This window comes from Aphelocoma coerulescens, chromosome 3 (assembly GCF_041296385.1).
Source record: "Aphelocoma coerulescens isolate FSJ_1873_10779 chromosome 3, UR_Acoe_1.0, whole genome shotgun sequence".
In the NCBI taxonomy this organism is placed as follows: domain Eukaryota; kingdom Metazoa; phylum Chordata; class Aves; order Passeriformes; family Corvidae; genus Aphelocoma; species Aphelocoma coerulescens.
The window spans coordinates 23,765,733-23,791,142 of record NC_091016.1 but is presented as its reverse complement, the minus strand read 5'-3'; the positions used below and the strand labels follow the sequence as shown (position 1 = coordinate 23,791,142).

At 37.2% G+C, this 25,410-nt stretch overlaps 1 protein-coding gene across 6 annotated transcripts in view; it reads left to right on the top strand.

Annotated features, from left to right (window-relative positions):
* MARK1 (microtubule affinity regulating kinase 1) overlaps positions 1–25,410 on the top strand; it is a 57,280-nt gene that overhangs the window by 27,878 nt on the left and 3,992 nt on the right. The window contains exons 4-17 of one of the 6 annotated variants that reach the window (XM_069009490.1): positions 1,753–1,801; positions 2,917–2,982; positions 3,933–4,003; positions 4,995–5,051; positions 8,828–9,064; positions 9,152–9,271; positions 13,394–13,493; positions 14,102–14,214; positions 15,425–15,578; positions 16,684–16,877; positions 19,027–19,127; positions 21,277–21,435; positions 22,227–22,481; positions 25,229–25,273. In XM_069009490.1, the coding sequence (XP_068865591.1) occupies positions 1,753–1,801; positions 2,917–2,982; positions 3,933–4,003; positions 4,995–5,051; positions 8,828–9,064; positions 9,152–9,271; positions 13,394–13,493; positions 14,102–14,214; positions 15,425–15,578; positions 16,684–16,877; positions 19,027–19,127; positions 21,277–21,435; positions 22,227–22,481; positions 25,229–25,273 (1,721 nt within the window). Of the gene's footprint in view, positions 1–1,752; positions 1,802–2,224; positions 2,357–2,916; positions 2,983–3,932; positions 4,004–4,994; positions 5,052–8,827; positions 9,065–9,151; positions 9,272–13,393; positions 13,494–14,101; positions 14,215–15,424; positions 15,579–16,683; positions 16,878–19,026; positions 19,128–21,276; positions 21,436–22,226; positions 22,482–25,228; positions 25,274–25,410 lie in introns of those variants that run through there. The other 5 variants (XM_069009491.1, XM_069009494.1, XM_069009492.1 and 2 more) reach the window with 5 other exon arrangements.

Sequence of the window (25,410 nt, the reverse complement as noted above, 5' to 3'; positions counted from 1 at the left end):
CCCTACCTCTCGTACCAGCATTAATAGTGTTAAGTTACAAAATACCTTTCCAGTCTTTTGGGAGGAACTGATTTTCCACATACCTGCTTAGAAGCTCTTCTGATGCTGTTCCATCTATTGGATTAATTTGTTAGCTTCTGATTATTTTATATTGATTTAGCTGGGAAATCTATTCTTGTGCAACAAATTGAAATACTTAGAAAAGCAACAAATTCTCAAAGAATCTCCTGCTGTGATGTTTTTCCTTAGCAATGACTGATTTTATGAGGAAAAGATCTTTGCTGAAGTTAATTCTGGTGCATAGCCTTGTTTTGTGTTTTATACATAAGCAAACTGCATCTGTTCATATTTGCTCAGAGAAATGCTTTTGTAGTCTTGGCTTCCTTCTGAAATTGTTTTAATGGTGATTATAAGGCAAGGGCATAGCAACTAGCTTGAAATGCTTAAGTCAAGTATAGGACTGTAATATTACTGGAGCTGTAGTAATGTACTTTATCAAAAACTGAATTTCAATAAGATGTTGCTCTGTAGTCTTAACTCGTAGAATTTTAGGAACATCATAAAATATGATGGAGCTGTTTGGGCTCTGGCTTGCATCACTGTACCCTTTTGCAAGGGTTGCATCTGATCAAGTGGGACTAATTTTGAAGATGGAGGGTGAGATGTCTCTGAGGCATCAGACAAACAAAACAACAACAGCACACATAATGTGTTGAGCCCAGTTTCTCTCTAAGGAGTACTGTAGTGCTAAGATGTTTCCAAAATGTCTAAGCATTACATTGAAGAGTGAGCATTTCTTCATTTATTTTTGTATCCTCCATTAGCCCAATAGGGGACCAAAGAGTGTGCAGCTCAGTAAATAGGGGCTATGCTCTTCACTTAAACAGTGCAAGCCTATCAGTATTGTCAGCCTCAAGTACACAGCACCAAACTACATAGTCCTTTTTGATTTCTTTCATTTGCCTTCTTTCCTTTGAGCCCTTAGGTTAGTCTTGATTACCTCTAATTAATAAAGGCATGTATGGTAGAAATTTAAGAGCAATAACCTCTTGTTTGTTTAAAAAAAAAAATCTGAATTATGTATAGTTAGGGTTTTAAGTTTGTCCAGTTGTTTATAATTATGTGATTCAGCATCATACAGCAGACTTTCGGCAATGATCTATCTTCAGGAGTTGCAGGGGGAGAGAGGGGGCATCACTTCTGCTTGTGACCCAGTGTAAAATTTTGGTAGCTGTAGGAATAGCAAACTTGCCTGCTTCACCTCTGTGGAGCAGCAGGACTTGGAGGATGTCAGAATTCCTGGTATCTGATTCCATTTGAACATCTGTGTGTGACTTTTCCCTAGTGCTGCACCTTGTACTTGCACCTGCAGTTTTGATGTGTTCAGGGTAGTTGGCTGAGCTTGCCAGTCACCAAAGAAATCAGAAGAGAATGGAAATTTGTGTGAATAATCTGTGGGGCTTGGTCAATGTGAGACTCCAGAAAGGGCTGTGCAACTTAATGTGTTTGTTTGCATAAAGCTTAGTAATTAGTCTGATTTTGGTATGTAGTTATTTGTAGTGGTTATAATTATTTAATGCATAAGATGTAGATTGTTTTCTGGCGTTCACTGCACTATATTTATTTATATTTTATGCTAATGCTACTTTCTGTGGCCTTTTCTGTTTTCTTTTTGACATTTAAATTTGGATATCTTGTGTAATTTTTCCCTAATAAACACATTCTAAGGAAATTCTCCTGCTTCCTTGACAGTTGTTTCGAGAAGTACGAATAATGAAGATACTGAATCATCCCAATATTGGTAGGAGCCCTGCATTTCTGCTGACTTTTTTTCTGTTATACTGTTTACATTTTACTCTATTTGGCTGTATTTGAATGTACTGCTATTAAACTTCTTTCAGAGATAATAGGACAGTAAGCATCCAGTAAATGCTTCATTGTCTCACCTCCTTTATTGACTCTGTTTGCACCAAGAATTTTGCTTAGAGGAGGTAAACTGCTCAGTCCAGGAAAGCCTTACACAGAGTAGGAAATGTGACCTCTCTGGTCTATCAAGTACCCCAACTCCCCTCTTCTACTGAAATTATTCTTGAGACCCAAAAGCATGAGTTTTTTAGGTGAGAGTACCAAAACTCCATTAGTTCAGTCTAGGAAAGACTCCTGCTGACTGATATTTCCAGAAAATTAGAATTACCAAGTATGTAATTTTCCCTTTCTGCTTTAGTTCTTTCACCTACCCCACAGCTTCAGGGCCCTACTTTGTGATGACAATTCTTCTGGCTGAGGAGGGCTGGACAGTCTTGTTCCAGAGACAGTTAATGGTCCTGAATCGGCCAGAGGGCTTGTTGCATACAAGGTATGGATGAGGTGTACAAGTTATTACATGCTAGGCACTCCCTTCTCATCCCTTAAATTGTTTGTTGCTTTTTCAGCATTCATAGCTTCTGCTGTTTTTTGTTTTTGTGGGGGTGGTGGTGGGGGTGTGTTTGTTTTAAATGAGTGGTTATATTGCAATCTGAGGAAAGTCAGACCTAACATTTCTGGTATCCACTTGGTTTTTAGTTGGTCAGAATCTCAGATTTCTGACTGTGAGCAGTTTACTAGCAAAACAGGGGAGGTTTGTATGATCTTAAAGAAGTCTGTGTCAAATTAAACACTAATTTCAGCATGAACTTGTTTGTACAGTGTGCATAAACTTCAGAAAAAATTGTGAATTAATATGCTTTATTATCAACTGTGATTTAGAAATTAATTTGGTCTTTTTTCCCCTCAAAAGAATGCTAACCTAAAGGTCTCTGTATGATCTAGTGTTATCACTGGCCGTAAATTATACTCATTCCATGAGTATAATTGTTTGTTTGTGCTGTGCTTTTACTCCTGGCTGCAATCTCTCTCTCTCATTCATTTTTCTTGCAGTAAAATTATTTGAAGTTATTGAGACTGAAAAGACGTTGTATTTGGTAATGGAATATGCCAGTGGGGGTAAGTGGATTCTGAAATGCGTGTTAAGGATAAACTGAAATGCTAGTGACATGCCTAGAAACGCTTTAAGGATTTAATGGGTTATTGCAATCTGGCCTTCAGAGCAGTCCCAGCAGACCTCCCAGGGCAGGATTTCTTGATTCTGTTAAGTAACCTCTTAGGTTTGTGCTTAAGGGTAGTTCCCATTCTGAGGTTCCTGCTGCAGTATCAGGAGATAATCTGGCACTGATTCTGGCAAAAACTCTCCACTCGGTATTTATCCGCTATATTTAGGCGAGCACTGGTGCCTCATTTTGTCTTGCAAATGTGTGCCAAAGCACTTGGAGAGGCAGATCCGGGGATGGGAATAAGTAACACAGGAAGGGGAACCAGCAGGCTCATAGTGAGAGGGATAGTGAGTGCCTGCTTGAGAAACTGCTTAGCATCTGAATGGGAAATGTTTGAATGTGGGAAGAGAATCCAGCGAAGCGCCAGTGACCAGCTAGGAAAGGCTGCTGTCAGACAGTGCAAAGATGAGGATCTGAAAGGCATTTGAGCAGCTTTATCAGAAAGAGAACAAGAAGGAATAAACAGAAATAATATAAATAATGTTAAGTGAAGCCACTAGAGATGCGCAAAACAAATCTGGTGCATAAGTTGCCTGATTCCTAGTGTGTCTTACACACAGTATGAATATTTTTCATGATGGATTTTGTGTGTTTCACAGTGGTTAAGTCAATTTATTTTAAAAATTGAAGAAGCCTTAGTATGAATGGTTCAATTTTTACTTCTTTGTTATTATTTGTCTGAATGAAATCCAATGCAAAAAGTCAAAAGGAATTTTTCTTGGCTGCTTGTGTTTCCTTTCCCTTCAAGAAGGGGGGAGCATGGGGGGTGTGTTGCTCTCAAGCATGTTTTGATTGTGCATGATAGTCAAATTAATACTGATGTTTTGTCCTTGTCATGATCAGGAGAAGTGTTTGACTACCTAGTTGCACATGGAAGAATGAAAGAGAAAGAGGCTCGTTCAAAATTCAGGCAGGTATGGAATTAGTGTGTTCATTCTTTTACTTCTGTTTATGTTGTTTTTAGATAGACATGAGTGTGAGCAAGCTTCTTTTACTTAAAAAAAAAAATTGTTTTGATAGTGTTTATTGAAGCCACAGTGGAAAAAAATCCCAGAAGATAAGTGTCTGCTTCCTATATACTGTCTAAAAATAGTAAGATTGTTTTACATTTACTTTTAGTCAATGTTTCTAAGAGTCACTTTTTTTCTTGTGACTCACTTCAGGTTTAAATCCTTTTCTGCATATTTTAGAATTTTACAGCTTTTCTATCTAAAGCTGTTGATATGATGACAGGTACTGCTGTGTTCATATCACACTGTTTTGTATGAAGGCTATTCTGTAATAGGCTTTTATATTCTCTTTACGGAATTTCTCACCTTAATCCTTTTCTTAACCTGGTATTAGTGATTGTTTTGGAAAAGCTTTAATCAGATAAATATATCAAGTTTGGTGTTTTTCAGAATTAAGTTATATAATTAACATTTAAAGAAACTGCTTTTAACTTGCTGTTTCAGACTTGTTTTTTGATGTATATGTGAAAGACATGAAAATGTTGAATGAATTGTTCTGCTAGGGATGAACTGCAAAGATATGCAGTTGATATCGTTGAAGATAAAATCTGAGATGATGTGTCTGGCTACTGGGTTGAAGGGTAGATTGTTTTCCTTTCAATATTATTGCTGTTGGGTGATTTGCATTTAAAAAATATGTTTCTCCAATTACCTTGAAGGGTATGTATTAAACTTCTTTTTAGTAGGAAAATGAGCTCCTTATAGGGACTTTCCAGTTTTAGTATTTAAGCTTTAAGGAAAGAAACTTAGATGAATATTTTTTAAGATAAACGCTTTATTTATTAATTTCTTACATTTTAGTGAATCATATCAGGAAAGAAAATTACTAAATTATATGCAAAAAGTCATACTGAAGTTGAAATAAAATATTTCACTGATCATCTTGGTGTTTCAGATTGTATCTGCTGTACAGTACTGTCATCAAAAATGCATAGTTCATCGTGATCTTAAGGTAGGTTGTTACTTATTTTACTTTTTGCTCCCTATCATACAGACTTAATTTCATTCTGTATATTAGTCCTTTCCACTGCCTGTGTCTGCCTCAAACATGTGAATGAGGGAACTATCACTTGTATTTTATTCTCAATTTCCTGAAGCACAAAAATAATGTAGCTTGCCTCTTGGAACAGGGGAGAGACAAGAATAGAACATGTGCTACTTTGATTCCAGTTTTGGCTTTAAGAAAAAGACATGCTCTCCAAAGAGTTATACCTGCTGTCATGCTGGTATCTAGCACAGTGAAACTGCAGAAGATCAATTTATACCAGTCAGTAATACTTAATTAAAATATTTTCAGTTAAAGTATATTGCAAGGATATATAAGAAAATAGTCTTTCCTTAGTGATTTATTAGAAATATGTTAAGTTTTTAATCTGTTTGAGTTTCTGGTTTATACTCTAGTGCTTAATTTGGGCAGGAAAAAAGAAATTAAGGGTAAACAGAAGTTAGTTGAATTTCTTCTTTTTTTTTAATCCTTTTTAGTAATCTATCTGTGTAAACAACCAGACCATATTAAGAGTTCAGCAAATGCAGGTACAACCTAGGACTTCAGCCTGAAGTTGTCTTCATGCCAGGTTTAGGTATCATGGGACTTGGACAAGATCTTCACCTGCTTGAAAGCTGTCTTGTGCTGTTGCTTTGATGTCTCTGTACATTTACAAAGAAAGCACTGTTGTAGGTTCTTTCTTATTAATGTATCTAAATACTTGTGAAAAGCTGAGGTTGAATAATTCCTAAGGTTTTTTTTTTTTTTCACCAGTATCTTTTGTCTTATCTTATAATGCACTGCAGCATTCTCTCAACCTCATTCTTACAAATCTATTCCCTGCTACTTGTCAGTCTGCCAGCTCCTGTGTGTGTACATGAGGATGGATAATAAATACATCCTTTTCTGCTGAGTCGTCCCTGCCCCGGGACTGTTGTCATCTGATGGTGGAGGTGCCTGCCCAGCACTCTGAAGTCAGAATGCAAGGAAGGAAAGGGTTGGATCTCACTGAAATCTTGATTAAATAAAATTCCTCCATATCTTGCCTGATGGTTTGGAGCCTGTGAATGTTTTGTCAAGCTCCCTGGAGCTTACTGCAGCCACTGCTGTTCAGCTTTGCAGAAGGCTGCACCCAGTGACCTCTTGGCCAGCCAGGACAAGCCTCTTTGACTGGTTCTCTCAGTCCCACACTCGGCTGGGAGTAGGGAGCCAGCCACCTCCTCCTGCTTATCTAGCTCTGGCTCTTTCAGCCCAGCTGTGAGACTGAATCTTGCTGCATTAACCCCTGCAGTTACTCAGCATCCTGCATCTTCCTCTTTCTCCCAGAGCCCCTTAGAGCCTCCACCTCTCCTCCATTTCTTAGTTCTGTAGCACACACAGAGCTCACAGGCCGTGCTCCCAAGCCTGTGCAAAACAGCTTTGCAGCATTCACACAGGAACTACCTGCCACGAGGAGTCTGCTGCTGATCTCCTTCCTGTTTGCAAGGCAGGCAGGCTCTGAAATAACTTTTATTTGATTTTTTTTCTGTCTTCTCTTGGCTGGAGTTACACTAGACTCATTCGAAAAGTTCAGAGTAAGGTGTGATTGAGAGCCAGTCAGCCTAGCCAATGAAAAATACATTTTCCAAAGGAAAAAAGGCTATATGTGTGGCTTTGAGGAGGCATTCTTGCTTCATCTCTTCTTTGCAAGTGATGTGACATCTCTGTCTCCTTTAAAACGCTTCTCATGGAGCTGCAGATAAGGAAAAAGCAACTTTAAAGTGGCGTCTGTATTCTCATCTGCTTCTGTTGACTCTCCATGGTATCAGCACATTGAGCAATTGATATTGCAGCACAACAAGGCAGAGATCTAGCACACTTTGGATGTTTTTGATAAGACTTTTTGGCTTTAATAACAGGGTAAACTCTATCATTTACAAGTTATTTCAGACTAAACTGGGGAGATGTGTAAGAAAATATGCAGGTTTGTCCAGGCTATTCTGGTAGAAGAGGAGGGAGCACAAGGCCCATGGGTACTTAAACTATCTCCTTTTAATTTTGTAATCATAAAGAACTTGTGCAGAAGGGGCTATACCAATTCCAACTTTGCTTATCCTGTGATGCACAGAACTTGTCTTTTCAGTTCATGCTTTTTGCTCTGAACATGTAATCAACAAGAACATGGTCTTTCTATTTGGCATATTAAAAAGGTCTTCTGGTGTTTTTGTTTGAAGTAAGGAACCTAAAAGCATGGGGTACTTGGGTTGCAGAGTACTGTTGAACTAGGAGGGCTATTGTAATCACAGACCAGCTGCACTGACAGTACTGTTTTCACCACAAGGAAAATGAAGTCTTTGTGCAGTAGTGTAGAAGGCTGTCAGATCTGGAAAACAGCTCTGTGAGTCTGTCTGCAGGCACATCAGCTGGAACCAGCTGGGATTACAGGTCATGAATTGGAAGAATAAAATATTTTCCAGGATAGAGTTTGTAAAAATGGGCTGTATTTAACTCCTGATAAAGACTAAATTCTGTTGTGCAGCTATTGGCTTGATATACTGGTAGTTCGTTGTCTCCTGTTCTGTTCACTGAGTGTAAGTGAAATTATTAAAAATAAACCCAAACAAACCCAGATAAAATTGTGTTTACCCTTTAAATCAAATCAGCTGACAATTAGATTGCTGCTTCTCTGATTGTGAGCTAAGACATTTTTATATATTCTGGGCTCAGTTCTGAGCACAGCATGTGATGAGAGATGTGTGTTTGCTATAAAATTGCTTGGCTATAAGGTGAACCCTCTACTCTGGTTAATGTCTGTCCTCCTGTTGAAAAAGTAGGATTCCTGCACTGCTTGGTGCTATCCCGTGTTGCTAATGTTCAGATCAGGAGCTGGGACCCAGTTAGATAAATAAACATTGCCCAGTTCTGCTGCACTCCTGGCAGAGCATCCTTGCATTTTGAGAAATCACTTTATTCCCCCAATAATTTATTAGTATTTCTGGAACTTCACCGTTTTAATCTTCTCACCTACCTGTGGTACTAAATATAAGATACTGTTCACTGACTGTCCAGGTACCTGTACACTTGCATCTCTGTATGTGTGATGGATTGCATTCACATGATTGCTGCATAGGCATTAATCGTAGGTGTATAGAAGACATTGTGTGTGAAAAGAATTAAATACTTAAGTGTTAACACCTTGGTGTTGCTGTTGCTGAAGCAAACACGAATAATAAAAGGGACAGGATTTTTTGGTACAGAATGCTAAGATACAGCATGTACCTTGAAGTATTTAATCTTAAAAGCAGAAGGTATCTTCTTCTGAAGTCTTAAATTCCTGCTAACATTTACTCCACCAAAATGATAGATGATGTCTAGGATTAGATTTACTCTTCTTGGCATGAGAAATTGGCATGAACCTGTCACAAGCTGAAACTGCTGTTCTGAGATGTCTAGCTACTTCATTCTAAAGCTGAACTAAGTTATTTCTTCCAGAAAAGAAAATGTTCATAGTTGATTCACTAGCTGACTTTTAAGTTTGTTTAGCTGCATTTAACAGTTATATTTTCTTGAGTAAACATTGCTGATTTTCAGTACTTGTAATGTACTAGGGGGGATTAGGTTCTTTTATTTTGCAAGAAAGAGGCAGATGGTGAACCATTTTAGAAAAAAATACTTGTATTCATCGATAAATGATACATTGTACTACATATGTATTTATACTTGGATACAAAAATTGTCCTCTTCCTCTTTCATTTTCCTCTTAGGCAGAAAACCTCCTACTTGATTCAGATATGAACATTAAAATCGCAGACTTTGGGTTTAGTAACGAATTCACGGTTGGTAATAAACTGGACACGTTTTGTGGCAGCCCACCTTACGCAGCTCCTGAACTTTTCCAAGGAAAGAAATATGATGGCCCTGAAGTGGATGTGTGGAGCCTTGGGGTGATTTTGTACACACTAGTGAGCGGATCACTGCCATTTGATGGGCAGAATCTAAAGGTACAGTTACAGTATGAATGCTTGGCTTTTGCTGGGTTTAAATCTTCCGTGGCATCAGGAGTTCACCTTTTAAAACTTATTTTACAGGAGCTGAGGGAGCGAGTCCTGAGGGGGAAGTACCGTATTCCATTCTACATGTCCACAGACTGTGAAAATCTACTGAAGAAGCTACTAGTACTGAATCCAATCAAACGAGGCAGCTTGGAAGTAAGTCATTTTGGTTTTGAAACAAGGGGGTTCAGATTAAGAAAGAATAAAATACAACAGTTGCTTGAGAATTCTAAATTTTTCAGGATGGATGCTTTCTTCCTGTTTTAAGGGCCCAAAAGTCTTGTTAAAAAAAAAAAAAAAGAGGAAATGCCCCAGAAATAGTGCAGCTTGAAAATAGAAAGTGTTAATCAATGAAAATCTAACCTTAATTGCAGCTGACTAACAACTAAATTAAGAGCATTTCAAAGTGCAAACTGTTCCCACTTGTTGGGAACTTGTATCAGTCAGATAATGGAGCTAGTACAAAATCTGGAAAGCAGGACAAGATTGTAAATATCTTCCTGGAGTTTTGTTGGAGAAGCAAGATCAGCAGCAGGCAGTACCATAAGCTTTTTTGACTTACGTTTTCATGACTTCTTAAAAATGATTGGTACAAGAAGAGTAACTGATGGAAAACTCTGTGGAGTTTTTTGTTTGTCTTATTAGTGCCATAAAACATGTAAACACTAAGAACTCTGTGAATGATAAGATAATAATGGCTAGTTATTTCTCTTCAATCATTTCTTCTCCCTCTTCTGGTAGTTTTGTTTCTGAGTAGCTGGAAAGTGTGTATATATATATATATATATATATATATATATATATATATATATATATATATAATAATTCCTGATGTGTTCCTCAGGTGAAATCTGTTTTGAGGATTTCTAATGAGTTCTGATTGTTGTTGTTGTTAGTAAATTAGGTTTTCTTTTCATGGGATGCAGAGAATATCTGTGCATCACTTGTAAGGTGTTAAAAATGTTCAGTGTTTTTTAAGGGGCTGTTTTGTTTGAGATTGATGGATTGGATTGTATTTGCTGCATAGCTGATATTTAACAAATAATTGGTGTAGAGTTCACTCCAAAAGCTGCTTGCTTCTATTCTGTGAATTCTTTAACAGGGAGAGATTTTTTTAAAATAACATCTACTTACCATAGAGATGAAAGTAGAGCAGAAGACAAATAGAATACTTCTAAAATAGTATTTGCATGAGTTAATCACTAGTGACTTTTTTTTCATCTTTCTACACATACTTGTGCAGCAGTAGATGGTGTTCCAGAGAATAAATCCCATTTAAGCAGCTTTTTATTTGTAGTGGCATGACTTATGCTTCCTGGCATGGATGGTACCTGTGCAAAGAAGCATGCACTTGCTGAGCTGTCTGCATGCAGCTCATTCCAAGCTGATGCTGGTTTATGACTTTTTATAAATAGTTTTAAGTTGAATAAAGTCTGTGCTGAAGAGAATGGTGAATGATGGCTTCTACTTTACTGCTATGTGCTCATTATGCTCTGTGATTACTGTCTAAAGGATATAATGGTAAGAGTGTAGTCACTTCACAGAATACTGTTTACCTGTGTCATGTTTTGGTTTTAGGGAAATAGTTTTTTCTTTTATTGAATTTTCCTCTGGGTTTTCAGCAGTTTCTCTTCCAATCTGATTTCACTTTCATTCTAGACATTGTAGTGTTATCCAGGTCTTCTCAAATTCCTTCCTGTCCCTGGAGAGAGGTGTTGGATAGCAGCCTCACTGAAAGGACAAGGTTGTCAGATTGTGTGGAAGAGAGCAAGTAAATGTTGTGACCAAGGGTCTTGAGCCAGTTCCAAAATACTGGTAACAGACATTTTTCAGTATGCTAACCTGAGGGGGAGATAGACATCACAACATTTTTTAAAAAGGAATATTCCTGAAATCACATTTGTTGAAAGTGTGGTATGTGATTTGGAAAGAAATTTGTCTGAACGTTTCTAAAAATACGTGTTTAGAATGAAAGCATAAATTTATTGGAAGCTTTTAAAAGTGGGAGGACGATGTCATTTTACATGGGGAGGATTTTTTTTGTGCTTTGCCTTCTGGTTATTTGCTCAGTCCCAACCATACATCATCTCAGTTCCCATGAATGTTTTTGGCACACCATCCAAAAGGATGCTTGTCAGGGACATCAGCATCAAAGCTGAAATCCACACAAGATCAGCACCATATGGGTTAGGCTTAGCACTTGTCCTGTGGTAAGGACCAGGCAAGTCTTTATTAAAATGGTTCTTCTAGATTTTTTCATTGTTGCAGCTGAGAAGAAACATTCTGGAAACAAGAGAATGTTGTTATAAACCAGTAAATATTCCCAGGAAGAGATGTGAAAAATGTACTGTCAGAAAATATGTGGATCTCTTAACTCAGGATTTCAACAAATTCCTCTTTCCCTCTCTCCTGGTCTTTAATTCTTTCGCACAGTGTTGCTCTGAAGTTCCTCCAGAGCAGATTTAGGCTTACAGAATGTAATAAAACAAAATAATTTTGACACAGACAGGACTTGAGCCAGACCAGATTTTTATTAGATAGCTTTCCTAAAAATGGAGGGAAAACTCATCAATAATATCTAGTTGGTTGAAATTTAGTTTGGGTTGATGTTTAAGAAGTACAATTTGGGTAAGATTTCTAAATATTCTGACCAAGGCTGCTGCTCTTTAATCAGCTGACTGAAAGCCCAGCAGAACCTAAACAAATGTAGTATTGATCCTGGAATTGGATTGTTTGTGTCGCTTCAAAATGCTTGATTGTAAGAGCCTGTTTAAGAGTTGTACAATAACTCAGTGTGCCTCTGAGATCATGTATTTAAAAGACAGAAGCTAGCAAAAATGTAGATATTTAACAGATGGAAACAGAGAGCGGATTACATTGAACTCTAGATCCACCTACTGAAGAGACATGAAAAACTAAGTGGGGATTTTCAGGTTTGCTTATTAATTCAAGGATCAAGAAAGGGAGGTAGAATTTGAGTAGTGATTTCTGGTATCTACTTCATTGTGCTTAAACTTCTGATTTATTTAGCAGTATCTTTAAAAAATTGTGATTGCAGAGACCATAGTACTCCTTGGGGAGTCTCTTGTGTTCCTGCAAGGCTACAAATACGTAACCCAAGTCTGTTGTCAAGTAGACTCATGCTCTGTGTGTCAGAAATGCAGTATAGCATATGAGTTCACAATCCCTCCCTCTTTATCCCCCTCAAAAGCCAAAAAATCAATTCCATCATAGATCAAATCCTTAAGTGTTATTGTCAGCAAAATGTTAATTAGCACAAAGTTCTCTATTGTTCTCGTAGGGATACAGCTATTGGGGTCTGTAATTTGGCAGCAGCACTACATACAAAGAATTTGGTTATATCCGTGGAAAATTGAGTCTTTGGCTCTTTGTGAGAAGTAACTTAATTTGGTGATTGCAAGGCATATTTGGAGGCTGTGGGAAACTTGATTTGCTGGCACTTGTTTCATTCTTGCATCCATGTAGTGAGCAGTATTAGCATCTGTCCCTGAAGAGACATGTGTGCCTGTTGCTGTAGGAGGGAAAATTATTTTAGCTGTTTAATATGCCCTTAAGGAGAAATTGTAATGGTCAGGGATTCCAGACAATCAATCTTGAAGGCCTATAAAAAGATCCAGGCCACAAGAGAAGGAAATTTTCCAAAGAAGGCAGGAGAAATTTTTGAAGTAAATAACTGCATGGCATAGAGAGAGTTAAGAGGCATTTCTCCCTCCAGCCAAACTGTGAACATATTTAGGTCAAGTGCAGTGAGAAGATCCATAGGAAAAAATGACCAGTTGGCATCATGATCTTGAAACTAATGACTTTGGGAAGCATCAGCACATTCCTGAAATATTCCTTAGTTTCTAAACACGTCCTTTGCTATTATTTGAAGAAGCTCTTTATTGTGATAGAGTTGGTGTTGCAGTACCATCTTAGGATGTTAACCAAGAGTAGGGCTTGAGTGTTGGTCATTGGGCAAAATGAGATAAGGAGACAGTGGAAGTGAAGGGTACAAAATGAAAGACTTCCAGTAGTTTTTCTGATATTTTGGGCAGGGGGATTGTGTTGGGAAGGGTAAATAAGAGGAATGAACTTATGGAAACAAAAAGATGTGAAAGATAAAAGAAGAGTAAGATGTGAGGAGGAAAGGTATGAGGCAAAGAGCAGCATTCAGATTATTATGAACTTCAAATGGTTTTTCATTAGACAAGCTAACACAAATGTAATGGGGTGTGGTAAATGGCATGTTGTCCTAGAGCTCTTTTCTTTTCTTAGCAAATCATGAAGGATCGGTGGATGAATGTTGGCCACGAAGAAGAAGAACTAAAGCCATATACTGAGCCTGAACCAGATTTCAATGACACCAAAAGAATAGGTAAGACCTTCAGAAGGATGTTGCATCTGATGGACACAGGCAATTTTATCTTGTAAGCCAAACTAAACTCATGTTGAATTTGACCTACGATCTTATCATACAAGTAAAATACATTCTTTTTATTTAAATGAGAAATTCCATTACAATGGCCTCCTTATAACTACTTTTGTGACTTCACTGAGCTGACATCAATCTACAAGCACAGCAGAAGACAAATAAAACTACAGTATTTAACAGACTGAAGGAGACAGATTTTGTTATGAGGGCAACACTTCTTGCCTGCTGTGGTTAGAGGCAGTTACTGTTTTGGCCCAGTAGCTATTCATAGTTTCTATTTGCCAGTGCTTTATTTGTTGAATGACATTGAACATTGTTTAAGTTAGTTAAGAATTGCATAATATAGTTGGCAGTTTTTAAGATGAAAATAACAATGAAAGAGAGGAGTTCGTAGCATTTTCTATTTTGCACAGGAAAGAAACCTCAGTGGCTTGAGTTGAGTCTTAGTTACTTATAAATTATAAAGCTGTTTTTCTACTTTCACTGTTCTTAAGTTTTCAGTAAACCCAAACACTTATTCTGCTGATATATCTGGCTCTTTTTACTTTTAGACATTATGGTCACAATGGGCTTTTCAAGAGAAGAAATCCATGAATCTTTAGTAAACCAAAAGTATGATGAAGTCATGGCTACTTACCTGCTTCTAGGTAGAAAACCACCTGAAGTAAGTGCTGTTTACATTTTCTGGTTTGGCCTTTATATGTTGCTAAGTTTAATGATGTTTTTATTAATTACTTTGTAACTTTTTTTTTAATGTGATTGATAACTTCTTAATGTGTTTCCCTTTTCATATCTTCTTGGATATCTTGGTAGTTCCCATATGAAGAAATAAATTAAATCTTAAGTACGTTCATGTTTGCTTGTAAATGTGTTGAATTGCTTTTTTAAAAAGCTGGCTGTTAATCTGAAGTGCCATGACTTCTTCCTGTCATGTATTTTCAGTTAAAATCTGAAATAGTTAATAGCAGTTATTTTTCTGGCTACTCAGATGCGACATCCTTTATTGCTCAGAAATGTGTTTATCCTTTCTCACTTATATACTGTTTTATAGTACATTTAATTATTTAATAAGTTATTGCATTGTAGTCATTAATAAACTCGTGGCAGAAAGTCTTGTTATTGTTTTGGAACTTAGAAGGATCTGTACATCTTTCAGGACCACATGGATTTTTCAAGAAATCAGGGACCAAGGCTTTCTTTTTGAAATTATTTTTTCCTGCTGCTTTGTTGGCCTTCCTTCAATTCCAAGAAAGTGTAGATCTGATATGTGCATCCTTGAGTGAATTTTCTCACATCTCTGAGCCAGAATTCCCTTGTGATGGTAGAGCATGGAGGGAATCTGTCTAAAATCATTTTGGCTCAAATTGCTTGGAAGAGAATCTTTGTCTTTTCCTCTGCTCTTACATAGAACTTACGCTTCTTAGATATGAACAAATCAGTGCAGAGTTGCAGACCTTATAAAGATGTTTTGAAAGCCATAAAGAATCCTTTAGTCAGTACTTGCTTTTTTAGTCCTTCTGACTCAGTCCAATGCATTTTAAAATTGTTCTGAAGCTATGAATGCTCCTAGGCTTTAAAATAAAAAAGGCAGGGAAAGCCATTCTGTGGCTTAGGTTTTAAAATAGCGCAGTTTTTGTTTCTGTCAAGATTCTTCTAATTTTGTTTTGAGCATTCATTAACACATAGCTTTAGCTATGTGTTTTTAAAGCACATTAAACACAGATGAAGAATTAATCTTGAAGAATATTCAACTCTGGATGCAATTTTAAATTCAAAAAAAAAGCCTTTGATTGGAACTTTTTGTTTTATAATGCCATAAAAGTACCAGTAGTGTTGAATTTCATTTATACTTTGAAAACCTGTTTTTCTTGTAGTTTGAAGCCGGTGATTCCTTGTCCAGCAGCAACTTGGGTCAAAGGTCTCGTCCCAGCAGTGACCTCAACAACAGCTCGGTGCAGTCCCCTGCTCACCTGAAGGTCCAGCGGAGCATCTCCACCAACCAGAAGCAGCGGCGGTTCAGTGATCACGGTGGGGATGATGTTCCAACAAGGAAACTTCCAGACACAGCTTAGTGGGAATGGGCAGTGTTTTGTGAAGCTGCCAGGGCCCCTACTCTGTGCATTTGCTGTGTGTGATGTGTCCTGCTGTCTGTGATGTGTCTCTGTATGAGCGCTTCCCTGGTAAATCTGGATCCGTGCACCTCACCAATCTAATTCTTTGGATTTGTTACTTGGTTTACCTTCTAAATGAGAACAGTGAGGGTGTTTGCTGGTTAGGACCTAATGTCAGCTGTTGGTCTGGATAACCCCAAGGGCAGCAAACCAATTGTTTTATCATTACATTTGGCTGTGGGGCCAGATTGTTTGTTTCCAAGAGACAACAATTTTACCAAGTATCCAGGAAACATTTTTAGGTGAAAATGCTTCTATCAAAAAGGAATACATATTTAAAACATTAAATGAAAGATGATTTTTTTTTTCCTCAGCTGTCAAATTGCTATAAATACTTCTAAAATGTTTGGCCCTTTTCTCTGCCTCATTTACGTTATAGTTTTCTGCATTTTTTTCCCAAAAAAAGTAACCAATGTGAAAATTGTTAGCTAATGTGATTTTATTTGAAAGGAATGTAAAAGTCTACTGACAGAGGAGTTTTCTCAAAACACTTTAAAGAATGATGAAGGGAAAAGAATTGTGATATTTTCCAAGTATAAACATGCTTGTAAACAAAGTGGTCCTAGGGTTTTCAGGGGAAAACAGTCTTTCATAGTATTTAGAGGAAAAGGTATCCAGCAAAAAGTACTAAAAAAAAATTTAATGTCATTTAATTCCTTTTTTCATAATATGGTGCAAATTTCATGGATTTAAAATGAGAATTGAAATGCTTTTCTAGGTTTTACATATTGATGTGAAATGGGAAGTAATTCTGAACTGCAAATTGGTAGTGGAGAGAGAGTGGGTAGAAAGAACACAGGCTTTCACAGCTCGATTTAGTAGGTTGGTCTGTGTGCTGAGTTTGCCGTCAGAGTTGTTCAAATGCTTTTTTTGGACTCGGGGAATTATATTTAGACTACTTTGGCCAAGAAAAATGCAGTGATTATTTTTAGATATTTATTAATTCTATTTTTATTTGGCAGTTGGCCCCTCGATTCCTCCTGCTGTGTCATACACAAAAAGGTCTCAGGCAAACAGTGTGGAAAATGAACAGAAAGAAGACTGGGACAAGGATGTCTCACGCAAACTTGGCAGCACTACAGTGGGATCCAAAGGAGAGATGGCTGCAAGTCCACTTGTGGGTCCAGAAAGAAAGAAGTCAAGTGCTGTTACCAGTGTGAGTTGGGTGTGCTTCTGGCTTGTTATATTTACTTTTCCCTTTTTAAACAAAATGTGCAGCACAGGGTTACTATAGACATAATGGGTATGGAATAAGCCACTAAGTCTATTTCTGGTAACTTTTACTGGCAGACAGAAATAGGCTACAGTGGATGCCTTTTAAAATAAACCTTACCCTTCCCCCCCACAACTTTACTTTTTCTAACACTAACATAACAGTAAACATGAGAATGTCTGCACTTGGGCAAACTTCAGTTTCTGTCAAGAAAAATACTGGATATCTAAGGAAAGAACATAAGAGTGGAGCCAATATGGAGTGCTCTTTTTCTGGTTTCTAATCCTTGTCTATCTACAAGGAAGTCAAGGGGCTTCTAAATCAGAGATTTCATCTGATTAATCCTACATATCTCTGATGAACTTTCTCTGTAAATTTGGCTGCTTGGTTTTCTGAAACCACGTCATTTTGGACTTCGGAAATGGGGTGAGATGAGGGGGAACAACTCACTGGTGCATGCTGGTGCATGCACCCACATGCCCTGGTGCATGTGCCTGCTGATATGATTTACAACCTGGCTGTTGTATTAAGAAACTGAACTAGCAAATGAATAATTTCTTAATGCTTCTGTTATGATACTTACAGTTCTGTAAACTGCTATCATATTACTGCCTCAAACACCTTTGTTCCAAATAAGAGGGTCTGTCTCTTCTAATGTGAAAGCATCTACTTTGCCTTGTGGTAATTCCTGTGCAGTTGTATTGGTGTTCAGGATTCACAGTGAAAAAGTACTGCATGGTGTTTAAACACCTACTTAGGAGCAAGAGTTCATGTGGGGAGAAAAAAATCTGCATGAATCATGATTTAAGATTCAAGTATATTTTGTGCTGTTTAGGAGACATGGTCTATTAAATACAAAAATTCTTGCCATCTTTTAGTACAGTAGACTGGCAACAGGAGTTCTCATTGTCCTTTGGGATTCTGTGTGCTCCCATCTTGGATATTCTGGAAAGATGATGTACATTTCTACTAGAATTTTCTGAAAATAAAGTAAATGCTGAAGTTCATTTAACTCCTAATGTTCTGTAGGCTGTGTCTGCAATACATCTGCATATGCTTTAAATATTTTTAATTTTAAATAGAGTTGTTGTCTCCCCACCCCCCCCCAAGAGTCTTTGAAATTATGGCTATGTGGATTGCACGCAGGAACTCTGAGTCTTCTAAGATGAGATTTCATATCTGAGCTTTTTCCAAAAGTACGTTGCCCCAAAGCTGATTAGAGTAATGTGTGGTACAAGCTGATATGTCACAAGCATTTCTCTGCTTTGTGAGAACTAATTAAATGGAGTATCTTTGCTATGAAGAATGAGAAATTGATTTACTTGCTAATGGCAACTTCAATATTCGTGCATTTTTAGCTCTGTTACTATTTTGGGGACTTTGAAAGGCTTTGTGATGGGCATGATTAGGGAATATTGGTGTCTGCTATTACAGTAGTAGTTCAAGGTTGAGCAGCTTACACAGCTAGTGAATATTTTTGTTTAAAACTCAAACATTTAAAATGAAAAAAGCTAATTTAATGTGGATAATTTAAAAATATTTTTGTGTATCTTTTGGGGTAATGTATTTGTTGCTACAAGACATATTTGCCATGTTATCTGCATCATAATTTCTGGGTTGACTGGCACACAGTGATAGTATTTCCATTTTCCTCTTGAAAGCTCTTTTGACAGGGGCAACAAACTGGAGCCCTTATTGGAAAATCATGCTGTGCAGGAAAGCCTTTCAGCCAGCCACAGGTGTGTTCTCTGGGATCCTGGTTTGTTTGATCCCAGGGACGAATAATACAGGAACACATTATGTGGGAATTGCATAATAACACTTTCTAAAGCATGTGTCAGCAAAATTAAACTTCCTTGTGTTCTCTCAGTGTATTCTCAATAGTGCAGTAATGAGATGGTGAATGAGCTATTGGAAAAAACAGCTGATGATATAAAGGATTTATGTTGACAGATTGACTTAGTACGTTTGAAAGCATTAACGATATACATAAGTGGCTGAAATGCTAAGCATTCTTCCAATGCTTAGATTTTTGTACAACATGATATGTAGTAGAAGACAGTATTTAACTTTAGTCTTAATTTCCTTCTAGAATAACGTGTTTTCTGGTAGTGGAATGACAAGGAGGAACACTTACGTTTGTGAACGTTCTTCAGATCGCTATTCTGCTATACAGAATGGGAAGGACAACAGGTATTGCTCAACTTTCCTTGTTTATTGGTTTGAGTACAAGAACTGAGGCACAGAAGACACAGGTTATGCAATTAGTCCATACCATTATGAATCACAGTGTGAAATACATGAAGTCCAAGTGTATGTTTTCATCTTCCACTGCCTCTGCTTTGTGGCGACTTTTTAAGCTATGTGTCAGTCAGCCTTTGCTTCTTTTTATGGAATCACATTGATTACTGAGGGTTGTCTTCCGACACAGGATGGAGTAACTGTGCTAATAACTAATTGCTAAGTGGGCAGTTACGCTGTGGAGATCTTGAGATGGATTACTCTGACAGTGTAGCCTGATCCTTTTTTCATTTCCCCCAATCATTCAAAAAGCTGAAATGGTTAAAATTTGTCAATTGTTTTCAATATAAGTTTTTGGCCTAAATAATATTTTCGTTGTGATGGTATAACCCATTTGTGTCTTTTGTGGGATGACAAGCTCAGTTTAGTATGTTTTGTTAAGTAGTATTGTGTTTAACACTGCCAATTAGTCTTTTTAAAAATCTTTTGTTCATCCCTGGTGTTACTTAATCCCTGTACTTGACTGAAAAATAAAATACTGACTTTACTGGAGAGTAATAAAAATCCAATTTTGTTTTTAGATTCAAAGAACAGGTCTTACTCTGGTGCTTTTTAAGCTATTCAAATACAACAGTTACTGTAAAATGAACAAAAAAATTCATAGCACAAAATAGCATAATCTAGTAAACTAGTTTTCTTTTGTTTTCTGTCATAGTGTTTGAATTTTTTAATGATGCATACAGTTTTGGAAATAAGAGAACTATAGGGTTGTTCAGCTACAACAAAATGATGAGCTGTGGAACACATAAAATGCAACTATTTAATTAAACACTTAAAATTAGTTTTCTGCTTTTTAATGTACTTCCTTAAAGCACTTTAATTTCAAATTATTGGATGGGTGCTTTCAAAAGTGTTTTTCCATAGTTTTGTGTATAGTTTCAAATATTTGAACAAGGGTAGTAATCCATTTTTGAAAAGAAGGTAACGTGTTTTTTAGATAGAGGATTAAAATATATATTACAATATTTTTTCTGATCTCACAAAGATATTTTTCTTTCAAGAGGTTTAATGCATGAAACACTATAAAGAGAAGGGATTTTTTTTCATAGTTTTTCATTTTGCAGTTCAATTTTTTTCTAGTGTTGAAAGATTCTTAATCCCTGTTCCTTTCATGAGTGCAATGAAAATTGTGCCCAGTTCTTAAAGCATATTCTGAAAAATGAGGAAGAATTTTCTTTTGAGTTGTATTATTTGCCTTTCCTACAAGATGTGTGTTGCAAATGAATTTGGATTGGGTGTAGCTGAATGTCTTGTGTCATTGAATTGTTCATCTGAAATCGTTACCTCTTTGCTACAGATATTATTTGGCTGGGGGACTCCAGTTGCTAATACATTATTAATGCAATTTCACTTATGCTTGTAAAGGCAAAGCTGTTTTTTGCCTTAATTCGTTTGACTTTTGTTTTAAAAATTAATGGCACAATACTTTTGCCACTACTTCCATCTTTCTTGCCGCTTAAGGAAGGAGAAATAAAAGTACTGGTAGAAGGAACTGTACTTTGAAAGGGTTGACTCCGCCCAGCAGTGTCTGGGATAGTCCAGAGGAGAAGGACAAATTGGTCCTTTAAAAACCAGTGACTTCTAAGTGATAATGTGACAGCAGTTCCAAATGTTTCAAGTTTTAGATGCTTGTTTTAACTGTAAATAAGGATATTCACAAAAGGAGAGTCTATTTAATCAATCTGTTTAAGTCTTTGTGAATTTCTTTTTCAGTTTTTTTTTATTATGTCCTTGTATTCTCGGTAGTCTTTCTTCATTACTTTGAATAATGTGTGTGCAAGCTTTAATCTTGGGAGGAATTAAAAGGCCTAACCTAGCATATATGGAGAATTCATTTGTGGATGAACAGAATTTTCTCAGAATTCTGTATTCTTTAATTGATTAAGGCAGCCTGGTCACTCAGTCTTCTGTTTAATTAAACAGCACTGCTGAGTTCTAAAATAAGAAATGAGTTATTTTGTCTTTTTTAAGGGGTTTTACACTAACCTTTCTTTTCCCTTGTCATTTGTCCATCCCTGCTGCCTTGCTGCCATGGCAAAAGCCTGACAGAAATGTCTGCAAGCAGCACATCCTCTGCAGGCTCTGCAGTGGCCTCTGTGTCCACGCGCCCTCGGCATCAAAAGTCTATGTCTGCCTCTGGTCACCCTATCAAAGTCACACTGCCAACCATCAAAGATGGTACTGAAGCTTACCGACCAAGGTAACAGATTGATGGGCATTTCTTCATTGCTGTGCACTTCAGAAATGCTGTTGTTCAGTTCATAATAGACCTCAAAGTGTTTGTAATCCAGTCAAAACTGCCATGTTGTGTACTAGTTTTAAACTTGCTCAAGTATTGTGGGTATTACAGATGATTTAAGCCTGGTTTTGTTCATGGCATATGTTTGCATACAGTTAAAAAAGTTCCTTGACTGCCTCCCTCTGGAAATTTCTGGAAAACTTAAGTAGTTAAAAATCTGACTACTTAAGATGGGACCATGCAATGCAGGCCACCATAAATTGAAATTAAATACTGGAATGTTAAACTCTGTGATTTATAGGTTGCTGAGCTCGTTGGTGTCTAAAAGCACTGCAGTATAGTTGTTCTTACTATTAACTGCCTGAATAGCTTTATACACTTATTTCTGTCAGGTTATGACTGAAGAAATACCCATTAAGTTTTTTGGGAGTGCTTGTGTTAAGGGCGTTAATGAGCATGTTTTTCCAGAAGAGAGCTGGGAACATTTCAGCTCCCACTACACTTCTCTACCTTTTTCCTTTGTCCTATTATCTGTGTATACTTTAACAGCTCTAATACTTGAGATAGAAATAATCAAGAGATATTCATTGTAAAATCAAACAGAGTATGAATCATAAAAGCAAATCAGTAGCACATTCAGTTTTTTAAAAGACTCAAGAGCGGGGTTTCTTTCCTGTCTTTGAGAAGCAGTTGTCATGTAGGAGGGCTTTTTAGCCTCGTCTTTCTCGTTATTTATGCTTCTGTTTTCCCAGCAGTGCAACTCAAAGAGTGCCTGCTGCCTCCCCATCTGCTCATAGCATTAGCACTACCACTCCAGACCGGACCCGCTTTCCCCGGGGCAGCTCCAGCCGCAGCACTTTCCACGGGGAGCAGCTGCGGGAGCGGCGCAACGCCACCTACAACGGCCCGCCCGCCTCGCCGTCGCACGAGAGCGGCGCGTTCGCACACGCCAGGAGGGGCACGTCCACTGGCATCATCAGCAAGATCACCTCCAAGTTTGTCCGCAGGTTGGTACCTCATGTTTTAAGAGAAAACAGAATTAGAGAAGCCCAGCCTGTAACCAAGGCTTTAACTGCGGAGTCTTTGACAATTTCCAGTGTAACTCTGAGGTGAATATAAGTTTAGTTAGAATGCTGCTTGGTTGGTGTGTTCCTTCCTGCATCTGCCTTGTTTCACTTCTCTGTACATATTGTAGCCATTGTTGGAGCAGCTATTCTGCTGCTTTATCTTACAGGAGCAAGAGAACGCTGCTCAAAAGGGGCTTTTGCTCTTGTTTCACAGCTATGATACAATTAAAATCAAATTAATTTGAATACTGAAAACAGTGACTTCAAAATGAGTCATTATTTAGTGTTAACAATATTTTACTTTTTTAATTGGAAGCAGTTTGTTGCAAGGGCTATATTTATAATCATTTTATTGCTGTCCTTAAAAGGAATAGGAATTCACAAGTTATTTCAGGTAATTCTTATATCTGTGAATAAATGAGAAGTTAGAAGCAGGCAGAAGTCTGGAAGTGTGGAAATAATAGTATTTCAGTATCATGCAGCCTGTTCTATGTCACCAACTTCTTCAAATGTAAGTTCAGGTTTCTGAAAGAAGTAAACCCACACATCCTGGATCTGCATTCATTCCTTTGATGGTGCTAACAGTAATAATACTGTGAGGAGAGGTGCTGAGAAAGATTTTCAAATACTGTATTTAATATCAGGTGACTGTAGAAGTGACTTAGAAGTCACAAGAGCCTTCCCAAAAGGGGACTTAATTTTTCAGTTTGCCTCTTTCTACCAGTGATTTATCTATTAATTCTCAAGCCTATTTATGGATGTGTCCATACTGCATTATTCTCAGCTTTACAACACAAATATATACTGGAAATTTCTCCTTCTCTTGTAGAATCATCCTGTTATGCCCTGAATCCTATCACTTGTGTGTAGGGAAAAAAAGATGAATTCAAAGTTAGGTTAAGCTAGTAGTTGCAAATTTATAGGTAAAATATCATGAATTGCATAAGGTGGTACTACAAGGCAGGAGAAGAGAGAAAGCTGGAAATGCAGTGATGTTCCTCACAAAATTGATTTCACCTGGCAAGCTGATAGTGCATCAGTGTGTGCCTAAATAATGCTTCCTATGAAGACCTAAAAAGAAAAAAGTATATGAATTATTTTCTTTTTCCAGAAACCTGAACATACAGGACTATGATCCTCTGTTATTGGTATCTCCAGCACTTACATAGTTGCAAGGAGAGAATTGTTCTCTGATTTTAAAGAGGGGAAAAAAAATATTACAGAAAAGTTAGTCAACTGTTGTCAGTGTAGATTTCTAAATGAGAAGAAAGGTATTTTCTGTTGAGTAACTAATCAACCTCAAGAGCACAGGCTGCTTTTTTGTGTAATAGCTCCTTGTTATTTGCAAGGAATGGTATATTGAACTTTTTTAAGAGTTAGAGCAAAGAAATAATATCTTCACTATCTTAAACTACAATATTGAAATAATATTTTGGACTATATGTTTAGAATTAAGATATGTTAAATTGCTGTATTGTAAATTTATCTTTATTATAGAAGCTTTTATACAATTTCCTAGTATGTTTTGTACTGTTACAAGTATATTTTGTCATGGCCCTGGAGGGTGTGTGTTTGTTTTGTTTCTGGTGATGGTGGGGTGTTTTGATGTGTTTTTATTCTTTTTAATTTGGGTTGTTTGAGACTTAATGACTGGGATTACATGGGTGGAGGTCCAGGGGGTTATTTTTTTGCTGTTCTTTGAGTTGGATCACGTAACTTTTAACTTCTATACTGTTCAGGAAATAATGGTTTAAAGTATACTTTGACTAGAAGGTGTCATGAAAGACTTTTTTAACTAACTTTTGACAAGGGTAAATGCCTTTGCTGGTAAGTATATAAAATAAATACATAATGAGAATGCTTAGTGAATAGGGTATTGAAGTATTTTGAATCAATGGTTTATGTCAAATGATACTTCCCTGGTGTTAGTTACTAAAGTATTTGTGTTTTGAAGGTATTACATTAATTAGGTGCCAAAATGTTGGTACAGCAGCACTAGGAACATACCTAGGTGGCTTACACAATCTGGGGATATGTTTCAAGTTGCTTCATAGTAAAAAGACATAATATAAAACAGTGCCTTGCAAAGCACAGCTCTAATGCAACAAGTTAAAGATATATTTAATCTTGAGCTCTCTGGTAATCTCACTGGAGTCAGTGTAACAGCTGATTTACTTAAAGTGAAGCAGATGTTGAAGTAACCTTCCTGAACTGGGCTTCAAGCATTTGGTCTCACAAACTCTTAGGCACATCCTATTGTTAATTGCTTGAGTGTGCTTAAGCATGGACTTGTCTCAAAGTGCTTTCAGGACTGAGATACAAAGGCCTGACTCACAGGGGTGCAGAGTGGAGCCCCCCGGACCACCTTGATGAACTGCTCCTCTGTGCTTGCTGGAATTACATGTGGCCATTGCTCTGTCTGCAGTAGGTTCAGAACAACGTGTTAATTTTGCCATCAGTTGGGAAAAAAATAAAACAAGTACATGTCAGAGCTGAAGAAAGCTAAGGTGTCATAAAGGGAAACTAAAATTACAGCTGTGAAAAAGTACTTTAAACAGTATTAGGCTTGACATTATTATACTGATATTTTTTCGTCAGTAGCTATTTAACATTGTTCTAGGTGTAGGTTTTCTTAACTTTTATTTTTCACCTTTATCATTGAATCTCAACCTTAACTTTGTTTTGAGGGATCCAAGTGAAGGCGAAGCCAGTGGCAGAACTGACACCTCAAGGTGAGGAGTCACTATTAATACTTCGCTCCTAGGTCTTTCAAATCAAGTGATTTCTTAAAGCCTTTTAATCAGGATGTAAAAGAGAATAGTGCTTAAGTATTCTGTATTTCAAAAATGTTTTCTATTTGGGGGGAGGG